We start from the raw sequence: 12,962 nt of genomic DNA on the forward strand, positions 1-12,962 counted from the left end.
ATTGACCATTTCATATATTTTCCTGTGGTTCTGCTTTCAAAACACTTCTCACACTCCTTCACAATCTGTACAATTGGACTAACAATACTCGACATTTATGTTAAGTTATTCAGCCTTGACTGTGTGCCAATTTTTATTTTTATTTTTTATTTATAATATATTATATATGTAAATGTTTTCACTTTTATTTAACCTGGAAGGAAAAAAAGTCATTGAGATTAAAAATCTATTTTTCAAGAGTGTCCTGGGTGAAAAAAGCAGAAACAATTCAGAGAAGTCAAACAATTAAAGCAGAAACAGTTAAACCCGCTTTTGTACATCTCTGTGTTTCTATTTGCATCTGACAGAACAATTAAAACGGACAAGATTTCATTTCCTGTTTATTTACCAGTGCAGAGAGTCTGACGCAGGCGCACAACAAATCGATGTTCTCATCGCAACATGACCGTGTTCATTATAAAAATGACTATATACGTTACAGAAGCTATCAGGATTCTGTATTTGTTGGCTGTTTTGTAAGTATGAGTAAGATGTGGAAATGATTCACAGAGGGCAACATTCATTGTGGGTTAATTATAGCAGTGAGTCATTATGATACAAAAGAGGGTGAGCATTTTTTTCTCTCTTTCTCTCTGTTGTCTCTCTGTTCTTAAAAATACACAGATCAATGTTTATTTTTTAAAAGACAGCGCCTTAATCTGAATGCAGTGGAAAAACTGTTTTAAGAAAATCAAAAAGTTATTTAAAGTATTTTCAAAGAGAAAAATTGATGGTGCCACTTTGAAAAAACAAACAAATACAAATGCAACACATGCATTCATCATTCTCTACATCACAACTTGAAGTTTTTATTTTTGTTTTTTCAGACTCATATTTCAAATGTATAATTATTTAGAGGTTAAAAGCATGCACATTGTAGTGCATAGCTGTACATACTTTGTTACAGGAGTTGCTACCTGTGGGCATCAGCGGCTGTAAGTCTTCAAACATCTACAAGCGTTTCCATTCTGGGGGGAAACAGCCACAGTGACTGGTGTGCTTTTGTTGCTCATCAAATGTGCATCCCACAAAACCCACTTACTGTAGATGCCTGTTTAGAAAAGATGCTTTAGGCAATACACTTAAACTCTTCTACCATGAGAGGAGTCCCTGAATGCACCAGACAAGACACATTCACCCCTACAGTGCAGGAAATCAAAAGGGGAAACAGAAAGAGGGAGAAACCGGGGATAAGGCTGGTAAACATGAAAAAGCTGTTTGCAGTTTACAGCAATTACGCCACATGATTTATTTATGCCCAAGTTAAAATATTTTCGTTACCTTCTGCTGCCATTTCAGACTTTCAGAGCATGCAAAAGCCCTACAGTGTGTGCTGTAGTTGTCTGGGGAAAAAAAAACAAGATCCTGAGAAGGTAAAAGACAGCGGACACGAGAGACATTAACAGGGTCTCGGGGGTCCTATGCTGACTCTTCCGACTTCAACTTGGATGAGTTTAGTTTTGTTAGAAACTGTAATTTGAGGCTGTGATTTGGTCACACGTGTTTCCAAACATCAAACAAATACCACAATATAAGTGGCTGTAGTTCACCAAAATCTGGATTAAATGTGAGAAACAATGCAGTCTTTCTATTTGCTATAAAGTTGAAAAAATAAAAACCGTTTTACTTGCAATTTTAATTTCTGTAATCATCCTCTTTCAGTTCTCTTGCAGTTTTAAAAACTGCCTTGCTGAAAAGGAAACACACAACCAATGTACTTTTTTGGGGCCTTTATTGCATAGTCAAGTGGATTAAAAACAGCGGGTTTGGAATGGCATGCCGGAGAGGAGCCAGGACAGGCTGAACTCCGGACACTTGAGTACTATAGCCTCCGTATATTGGGCGCGACCTAACTGCAAGGCCATTGGTGCACCGAGGGGCACTACTGTCTTTTTACAACTAGTACAGCTGTTTTATGCTGTTGTGGGCAGTGGTCATTTGGCTTCATCCTCCAGATCAGATCATCACACCGACCAAGTTTGAAAATAAGCTGCTTCACTCTGCACTGTCTATCGATTGGCCATAACTTAATTACCACCATTACAATCTCATGCAATCAAACACAACAGTTCTACTTTTACAGAGCTTTTGCATTTTCTGTTTTTGTTGACATGGTCCGAAAGTGGATGAATGTACTTTTGATTTATTATCAAATTGTGTTGGGTGGTGGTGTACTAGAGAGTATTAAATTGAAAGGTGTTCTTATATTTTGCAACAATAGCAACAACAACAACCAAAAGATGTATAGCTACAGTTAATGAAATAGTGGTAAAAGTATTCTATTATAAGCAGGAACAGCAAAGAAACCAAATTAGACCAACCCGTCTAAACTTTAATGACAATAGAATCTGAGGACGGGTTATTTTCATAGTAGTAGTTGGAGACAAGCAGCTCTAAGATTCACATAAACATTCATAATAACGATGGGAGACTGGTTCTTCTTGTTTTTCCTCCAACACTTTGCTGAACTCTCTCCATCCTGTAGCTGACACCTAAGGCCTAGAAAAAAACAAACCAAGAGCGTGACAACATGACACAGTCAATGACTTGTCTCCTTTACACAAGGTGTGGCATCCCATGAGATTTATAAAAAAAAATACAGGGTCTTTGAATTATACTTCTTTAACTGATTTTAGTTCTGCAGTGTCAACCTGGTCCATCACACACCCTCGCACTTTGTTGCTAGCTTTTGCAACATAACTGCAATTGAGAGTCAGACAGATAAAAAGAGAGAGAGAGAGAGGTAGAGTCAGGGCTGGGCTTAAAGCTTCTCTGCGCCCTGAGGCAACACAGTAGCTTGCTCATCTCTCCTAAAACAGCAGAAACACTGTTCCTATCTCCTCTGCATTAATTAATAATCAAGCCGAGCACTAAGCCTCTCTCTGTAATCTTCCACACTGATGGGGGAGTTTGATTTCTGTTTGACCGCGTTATTTACTTTGGATGGTAACTGTCAAGAAATGTGATGCTACGACAGTTATTAGCATGCAACAGAATTCCCCAACTGAGTTATACACTGATTGTGAAACTCTAGGTTTGCTAAACAGACACATAATAAATGTTGTTGTTTAAAACACACACACACACACACACACACACACACACACGCACACGCACACACACACACACTTTTGGGCTTCTTATTCAGAAGATAGGACAGTATAATATAGTAGAAAATTAAGATGAGCTAGGGGCGCTTTGATTACTGTAGCCTCTCCCATGTAGAGCGTACAATATGAACTATAGGCTATCTGGCACCCCACACAATTTAATGTTGAAACCCACAACATTGTGAATAGGATTATTATTACACAATATGTCAGTTGCTTATAGCAGATGTGGTAATCAAGCTTGTTGCCTGCTATGAAGAATAACTTGAAATAGGAAACGGCTCACCTCATCACATAACATAAAACTATCAAGGATTTTACACATTTAGATTACATGAGGTGTAATATGCCAAAGTCTAGTTAGCTTTTAGGTGATAGACCAATTCCTGCTGTTGCCATCTTGGGACGTCTGATGTGGTTCAAAGAGCAAAAGAGTGTGTGTATGGAAGAAGTCAGGAGAGATGGTGGGCAGAGAACCACCTAAGAAACATACCTGGAATTTGATGTTATGACTTCATGTCGTTATGGTAATTTTGTCTAATTATAAACTTTACTAAATTATATGTTTTGAAAGGTTTTATCTTATCTTATCTGCATGAGCCCACACTCAAAATATGAGCTGAAATCTGCTTCTGGACCAATGGCGCCAGTGCATGTACTGTAAATGAGGGGCGTGACTTTTGAGGGGGCACAGGGGGGAGGGGTGGGTAAATATGGAGAACAGAGAGGATGCTACTGACAAAATCATGCGAGTTGACCTACCCTGCCTTTAAGTGTGTCACTTTATTTGCTTTATTTCATCGTGTTTTTTTTTTTTTTGTAATTCAAGCTGTATGTAACTGTAAGACCAACTCTGAATACTAAACAGAAATTTAAAGTAGTTAAAACCGACTAAAATACCTTCATTTTAAATGTGGTGCTAATGAAAATGTCTACTTAACAATGCTTCATAATAATGGGATGTGGAAAGGGCAGCTCTGTTCAAGGTTGCATGATGCAGCTAATGAAAAAGCTCTTAAAACCCACTGCTCATTGCGTACCTAGCAGAGAGAAGTTAGTTGCTACAGAAACTAATATTATTTAGCTAAAGGGAGTAAAAGTAGAGACCAACATAGAGTTGAATGTTGCTCTAACATTCACCAATTGGCAACACAGCTTTTAACAAGTTTAAGCTGAAGATTTTGAAGTTGTTTGTTGTTCTGGTCCAAAGTGGAAAAAGACATTGAGCTGAAGCGTATTCCCTGAAATTGTCGTTATAAGAGCGAGTGCACAAAAACAAACTCATGATCCTTGGACTCTTTTTAATAAAATCAGCTAAACTTTGGTGTAAACTGGTATCACAACTCTTTAACTATAGGCGAAAAAAACCTGTCTGCCTCTCATACTGGCAAACCTTTAGCCTGGATCCCCTACAGCTTAGCAGGGCAAGAGTTGTTCTTGGCAGCACCCACCAAGTGACAACGATTCCATTACAGCTCAGGCAGTGCTCTATTTGTCTCGCCCTGTGTGTTTGTAATGGAAGCGCGAGTGATGGGTGAGTGTGCTGTGAGATGTGTGCGTGTGTGTTTTGTTGTGCATGTTTCTGTATAAGTGTGTGCAGGATGGAGGTTGCTTTTGAGGTTTGAAGCCTTTTGAAACTTCTCTGCAACACTGCCAGGGTCATCTTTTGATGGATGACCTTACTTAGACATAGCCAAGGCCAGGTTTGGCTCTGATTTGAGTCAGAAACATTCCCTCTCTCTCTCTCTCTCTCTCTCTCTCTCTCTCTCTCTCTCTCTCTCTCTCTCTCTCTCTCTCTGTGAGTGTTTGTGTGTGTTCCCGCCAGTTCTGGAGGTGCAGAAGAAAAAAGCAGCTTCTATTTGATTCAATTACCCCAACAGTCTGAGCTGAAGGGGCAACTGCGGGCTAAAGGGATAGCACGGTCTGTCGGTCTCACACAAGTTTCCTGACTGCAGGTTTAAAAGAGAGTGCTATCAGTTCTGAAATGTGCACTTACAAGCTTGATTTCACCTCCCCCCCGAAGGTTTTAAAGCTTTTCCCTCATGCCTTCCTGAAACTGTCATCTCTGAAGTGATATGTAATCCCTCATGTGTCACAACTCATCTTTGCCAAACTCAGTTTTGAGGAAAATTGCTTCACAGGTCTTTTTTCAGCTGCTAAGGTGCCATTGCTAATGTCAGTGTGCTAAGTGTGGAGGTCAGGAGATAATGGCTGAGAATGTTGTTGCTGTAGTTAATGGTGAAGGCAGAGACTTATTAGATATGACCTCAGCCTCCATGTACTTTTCCACATTTAACGATGACAACCCCTTATTTATTTATAAAAAAAATAAAGAAACAAGAGCCATCCACACAGCAGACAGCTTCTCAATGCACAAGTTAAACCTAAAAGCAATTGGTTGCACCCGATCTTAGTCCAGGGGATCACAACAAATACATTCAAGCCTTTCATGTTTTTATTTTAAAATAATTTTAAAAAAACCTTGAAGGTTTATCTTTCACACCTCAAACTATTGTGTTTTTGTCCCACTTAGACACCATTTAAATGTGCATGTTGAAACTAAAAGTGTATGGAAAGGTTTGAGAGGGAAGACCGCTATGACAGGCACTGTATGTTGAACTTAGCTGCAGAAATACTTCATGTTATTGACTTCATTTCAACCCTGAAATATTCTAGTGCTCCTCTTCACATCAGCTTTAATAATATATATATTTGAGTGCTGGCTTCTGCTGTGAAATTGAAGCACTGGAATCCCCCCCAACCCCAACCCGGCTACTTAAGTACCAGCTGTGCCACTGATACACGAGCAGTGGTTCCTTCTGACATATCTCGTGTTGCTGGCAGGTGGTGAGCAAATAGATTTGCCTTGTTATTTGTTCATGATTCACTCCAGAAAACCTGCAGCAGAACTAACCTGTGAGTAGTTTGTGTTACCTTGTCTGATAAGCGAAAACATGCAGAGTATCTGTTGTGACTGACAGAGTGAGGATTTAAGGCCTTATATTAAAATGCATATTGTTCTGCTTGGATATTTCTTGGGATAACCGTTCAGTACATCTTTACTCTGCACCCTCGCCACAGTCTCGATAGATCCAGTTCATGTATCGCGATGTTGATGCTAACAGTGTCTGCTTATGATTGTTAAGTAATGTCTTTGGTTTAGCAAACATTTTAATACTTTCATAAAACTCAAACGTAAAATTGTTGCTTATAACATTATCAAAATATCATCCTTGTCCAAAAATCAAACATCACGACATAAGTCAACTTTAAGGATTGCACATGAATGCTTAAATACCAAGTTTTTACATCATATGATGATGTTTTTAAAGATGGATTTCAAATCCATACTGTTGACACTCTGCATGGTGAATTACCAAATAATCGGTTTGCCTAACGAAATGTGTGTTTATGTGTGTGTGCTTGTAGAGTGCGGCTCGAGGCCTTTTCAGACAACAGCGGGAAGCTGCAACTCTCTCTGCAGGAGATCATCGAATGGCTGACAGCCAAGGACGAGGAGCTGTCAGAGCAGCTGCCCATAGGAGGGGACGTTGGGGCTGTGCAGCACCAGAGGGAGTTCCACCAGGTACCGTGGACAATGATACACCTCCAGTCCAAACATTGCAGATCCAAGACAAATATTGGCAAGTCTTTATTTGGCCAAAGGGAAATCTTCAAGTACTTACCTCAGGCAAAGAGATGCAGTATATCAAAAACACTCAAATGAGTCTATATCTGATACATACATTTTGGGACATATACACATACACAGCATCAAGTGCTCTTTTCCTCTTTGTAGCATCATATCTGCGTTTTTGTAGGAGGAGTTTTAAAAATAGATAGTGAGTGTTACCATGGTTATCTGCTCTGCTCTGTGCGATTTGTGTGACGATCCTGTCATTGAGAAATGTGAGGTTGGGGGTTGGGAGCCTGAATGCTTCTCTAGTCCTCTGACTACTCAAAACACTTTCACCCCGCAGGTCACACCTACTAATTCACATCCATTCTAACAATGTTTACAGATAAGTGTCAATCATTATTTACTAATCAGTCACCAGTCATACCAATATGTCCATACACTGCTGCCAAAGCACTTGGGGGGGAAAAGGTTTTACCCAAGAACACTCATTTGTGTCTGCATGAGCTGGGGATCAAACCCCTGAGAACACGAGAGCTACTTTACTGACTTTGAGTCACTTCAATCAGATCACATAGGGCTGTAAATAATTGAAAAGATAAAAGAGAGCTGCGGTTGAGTCCACCTCCGCACATCGGAGAACATGACAACTACCCTGTGACTTATTTTGAGTCATTTTAGTCAGATAACGCCATAAAACTCTGGATTCTATCATAATGAAGGCTGTCAGTGTTGTGTACCCGCATGCTTTTGCTCATGCATGAAGTGTACCGTGCCCAAGCACACCTCTCTGAAGTGTGCCAAAGCCAAGGAAGTGCACCGTGCATGCGTACGGAACGGAGCGGTCACGGTCGAAGCGTGCTTGGGCACGGTACAGGTGGCCAGTGTGACCCTTAATCTCTATGGGACCAACCTGGGTAAATAACGGTTGAATAAAAATTACAATTAATTCTTTCTTTAGGCAGTGTTTGTAGAGTAAATATGTGATTTTTTTGATGCTGGGAACAGTCAAACAAATTTGTGTTCAGCAGCAGTGAGGCATTATGAGTTCCACGTTCCTCCAGAGCAGCAGCAGAAGGTGAGAAACAGAATAGAGCCTTTACAGATAGCAGATAGTCTTTGTGGGCAGCTTGTGTAGAAATCACAGATATTGATCATGCTGAGTTTATTGTCCAGTCTGAGTCAATACGAGATAGTTGAAACTCTCTCAGAGTTCAGCTGTCATTGATACAATTGATGCAGGAAGGGCTTTGTGCAGGGTTGTTTAGATGGGGAATGAAAAATCTTTTCTTGATAGCACTAGTTTATTTGATGCTAAAACAATTATTGTTTTAAAGAAACAGGAGGAGAGACTGAGGTCTTGAAACAGTAGCATCTCAGTGCGCTCAAAATACCAAACCCAGAGGTGATGTTACCTTGTTGTCAGTATCCAACACTAAGCTGATAGTAATGGTAGCTCCTCCTCCTCCTCCTCCTCAGAAAAGTCCACCTTGGTTCAGCGATTCAAACTGACTTTTTAAATCCCTTCAAGGGCTCTCATAAATAGAAGGACACGCATTCACAGACCTTATTGATCATGGCACAAATCTGTGCTTTTTAAAATTCTCTACATAAATCAGGCGTCTTAGAGTCTCCTTTTAAACCCTCACACTTCTTTCAGTTCGTTTCTCTTCCTACCGGTTTCAAACTGTGCTTGATCGATTTCAGTTTTTCCACCTTTAGAAAGCTTGTTTTGGAAATGGACAGCAAAATAAGATGAAATTCTATTGATTTCCACAAGGGAATTTAACCCCTTAAGACTCAGAGAATATGCTTTTTTTTTTTTTTTTTACTTTCTCAAGGTAGTAAAGGTGTAAACGATCTTGAAAGAGAAAATTGCAGGATGATTTTACTGGAAGAAACAATAAAGTTACTGGTTTACTGATTGTACTGGGGAAAGCAAATGCAATATATGTTAAACCCCAAGATAGAAATAACATGTTAACTAGACAAAAAATCTCTTCAGGAAACCTTAATCAGACATAAATCTGTACATTTATTTCATCAGTTGCCCCGTGATAAAAAGTAATCAGGTTGTGTTTTTTGTCCGGAGTTACTAAAGCACAAAACAAACAAATGACTTGGCAGAAACAGCTGCCATATTGTATTTACCACTGTTGTAGTCGAGTCACTAAACCTCAAGTCTCCAGTGCTCAAGTCCAAGTCACCAAAAAAAAAAAAAAAAGTCTAAGCCGTGTCCCCACAACCTGATTCTGAGTCTTCAAAGTAGAGCTGAGTTTAAAGATGAGCTTCGGTCCTCCACTTTAGCAAATGAATGGGATTATTTTAACATGTTAAATGCCTTTAAGCTATCTTTAACTCTCTATTATCTGTGAGTCTTAGGTTTGTATCGTACCACAGTTTTAGAGGGTCGTCTATATAGTGAAAAACACAGAGGCAAAATATAATAATATATTACTTTAAGTTAAGTAAAGCAGTGTAAAGGGGCGGCTGTGTCTCAGTTGGTAAAGTTGTGTTTCTGGATTGGAAGGTTGAGGATTTGATCCCCAGCTCCGGCGAGCAACATAAAAACATAAACAGAGTCTTAATCAGTCAAAGAGTCCTCGTCTCACTAAACCTCTTCAGAACCTTTTTTTCTTTCGATAAAAGTAGGTTGGGGCTATAAAGGGATTTCTTTTAAAGGCATCAAACCACGCGTGAACATTTTTCTGTCTTTTAATAATTAGCCAATGATTCAAAACTTTGTGTGGGTTGACCATATGCATGTACACACATAAATCAGTAACTTTGTGGTGCCTGATGACATGCGATATATTTCAACATACTCTTTTATATCAGACTTCATTTATTAAGCAAGCTTGTGACTTTAGAGGTTCCTTCGTTTTATCAAGCAGATCAAAAGAGATACAAATGTCCTGTGTGTTGAGACAAACATCATAATGCCAGGACGACTTTAAGGGAGGAAATCTCTTCACTGAAATCTTCACAAGGGACATGTTTTAAAGCCCATTGTGCACATGAACATGTAGGCCTACTGGACATACTGGAAGAATTGAAAACACGTTTCTCTCTGAACCACAGTTTAAAATAACTGTAAAAGATCGAAAAATATATACAAAACAATGTAAGATGTGTGTATGTCTCTGATGTTCTGTTAGACACTAGTGCCAGAATAATCCATAGCTTGATTAGAACTAGATATTTATGTACTTGTGTGTGTGTAAAGGATAGAACCACAAGAATAAATGGCCTTTGATAACTTGTATGACAGAAACTATTTGGAGAGTCGTGACCTGAGATGTCCGGGATTTTTTTTCCATTTCCTGGTGTATCACCTTAGTTATGGATGATGTATCTCAGAAAGTGGGACTATTGTAGACACGTAGAAGCGCGCACACACACACACACACACACACACACACACACACACACACATACCTGTAATTGGTTCTGTAAGTACACCAGTTTCCCTCTCCACCTTCTTTCCAATTTTCTGTGCTGTCAGTTTGTGCGGCGACTCTGAAAGAGGACTTGTATCGATGGTGGAAGGTTTGTGGCTCCAATCGCACCTTGGCTGGGGCTCTGTGAAATCTGCCCCACAATTAAATGTAACACTGCCCTTAAATTTCTCCTAAACCCCTTCTCCTCCCCTAATTTTCTATTTTCTTGCCCCCCCCCCCCCCCCACTCCACTCCTATTTGTTGTGCAGTCTGAGTTCATCATCCCTCCAACAGTGATGATGCACAGTCGTCCAAAAACTCACTGAGTCATTAATAGTTCTTCTCAGTGTTAAACATCTCTCCTCTCCCTTTCCTCTCCAAAATGTTCCATCTCATGCACAACACGCCTTCATTATCTGAGATGCTGAGGCTTCCCAAGCGCCTGGTTGCACTAAAACTTTTCTGACAAAGCAGAAAGAAAATTGCATCCCAGTTTTCCATAGAGAATTAATGCGTTTCAGGAAACGTGAATTATTGATCTTAAGTGGATTATTCTGATGTCGGTTTTTTGTGCAGGATGAACTCCTTCTGTGCTTTGTGTGTGTGGAGCTGCATGTGTGTTGGCTTGGGATTTTGTTGACTCTGTTTGGGTGTTGATAAAGGGAAGTTTGGGCGGGAAGATATGTTTTTTTGTGTGTGGCTCTGCTGTGTTGGGATAAGTGAGCACTTTGCCATTTTGGAGGGATTTTGTGTGACTGAAGCAATTGCTGAATCTCCTCTCTTGTTGCGAGCGACCGTCTGGCGGGAGGAGCAAAGGGAACACTATCATCATGTTTAGAAGATGTCAATGGAGTCGATGAATACACCCCCCCCCCCCCCCCCCCCCCCCCCCCCTCCTTTTTCCCCTCCTCCATGCATTAATGTATCTTAATCTGATCTGAAGGCTTCTCTCTTAGTGTCCCTTCAACCAAAGTTGAAGCCTCTGAGTGTGAAATTTAGCTGGAATTAAAGTTTTAACATGAGAGCTGGCTCAGGGAATCCGTGGCTCAGCTCCTCTTTGGGGCAGCAAAGCAGCTAAAGAGAGGATGAAGAGGGTGAAGGGAAAGAACACGAAGGAAGGAAGCATGGAAGGAAGCAAGGAGCTTTATCATTAAGGAAAGAGTGTGTAAAGGAGGAAGAGAAGAAGAAGAAGACAGACTGCATTTTTTTTTGTCATGACTGCTACACAGAGAATCTTATCTGCTGCCACAGCCTCCATAGCGCTACACGTTTCTGCATGTTTTCTCAGTTCTGTCTCATGTTTGCTGCTGTTCCTTTCTGTTCAGCTCTCCTCCACGCTCTGTGTTATTAGGCTTGCCGGGCTCTGGTTCTTAACAGTCACTGAAACGCTGTCTTTGCTGCTACACCAAATGCTGCTAATTCCAGCTGGTAATGTAGATTTTCAGCTGAAATTATAATCTCTTCATAGTGTAAGAGGATTGAGAATGCTGTCTTTAACCTAAATAAATTACTTTGAGCAGAGGGGTAGTCCCTGACTCTAACCCACACACCTGTGTGTTATATACAGAACACAGATTAGTATGTAGAGGATTGACTCAGTAGCATTCTTCAAGGCCCCCGGGAGGCTCTTCTTGGTATCTGCTTGGTGGTGGAGCAAAGTTCTGCATCTTTGTATATATGTGTCTTCTTTCACACTGAGCCCTGTTGGTGATTTGCTTAGGGTGTGCTGTTGAATGTTGACTCCAGGAGCAGGGTTTTTCCAGATAATTGGCTCCTCCTTGCAAAAGACTAGCTGACCACTACTCCCACTAGAGTTGGTGTCCCATTGAGCCCCCGGGCTCCCAGCACATGCAGTCAAATGTATAATCTAATGTGGTCCTACCACGTAGATCGCTGCCAGTGTGTGTGTGTGTGTCTTCATTCTTCTTAGTGGTTACCAATGCATTGCAAAACAGATGGTTTTCCCTGTTTTTTATTTCACCCATTATTTTCTTTGTTGCATGGGTGTCTCTCTTCTTTCATCATCAAATCACCTTTTCTAACCTTTGACAGCAAAGTGACACCAGGCTTTCCTTACACAATAAGAAAAGGTCTTCAAATTAAATTAAAATGTGTTCTTCCTCAATGCAATACTCTGCTGCAGCCTAATGTGTGTAAATATGACCAGGACATAAATGTTGCTACAGTCAATCTACCTACCAGATACAAAGTGTAAATGACCCAGACTTAGTTCTATACTTATGTTGCCTCACTTAAAAAAAATACTCAGAAAAGAACATGTGATTACATTGTTCAGTTTTACAAAAACAAAATGTGAAAAATAAAAATAAATGTAAGAGTGAATGGTTATACCTTGGTCTACTCTATAAGGTTGACACAATAACTGTGTGTGCAACATTCCCACTTTTAATTGTCACCAATTAATCTGAGGGGAGCTGATACTTAAGTTTCATCTGAACATATCAACATGGGTTGAAAGTGATTATTTTACACAGTTTGTCAACCCAGTATGTAAACGTATGTATTATGATTAAGGAAACAGTGCTTATTCATATTAAATAGATACATCTAGACTTTTGCAATGTGTTTATTACAAGTGCTCAGATCCCAATAATGATTAAATTGTACTAGTTGGTCCAAAGTCTGCATTAATTGACTGCTTCTACAGCCCTATTTTTCCCACATGAGTTGTACTAAGACTGTGTCAGCTTCCCATTTTGTACCATGTGCTGGACA

General features: G+C 40.1%; 1 protein-coding gene across 2 annotated transcripts in view; it reads left to right on the plus strand.

Moving 5' to 3' along the window:
- Positions 1 to 12,962, plus strand: part of drp2 (dystrophin related protein 2) — a 95,021-nt gene that overhangs the window by 41,422 nt on the left and 40,637 nt on the right. For both annotated transcript variants that reach the window (XM_079351559.1, XM_079351560.1), the window contains exon 3: positions 6,579 to 6,735. In XM_079351559.1, the coding sequence (XP_079207685.1) occupies positions 6,579 to 6,735 (157 nt within the window). The remainder of the gene's footprint in view (positions 1 to 6,578; positions 6,736 to 12,962) is intronic.

Source organism: Symphodus melops (genome assembly GCF_947650265.1).
Source record: "Symphodus melops genome assembly, chromosome: 9".
Taxonomy (NCBI): domain Eukaryota; kingdom Metazoa; phylum Chordata; class Actinopteri; order Labriformes; family Labridae; genus Symphodus; species Symphodus melops.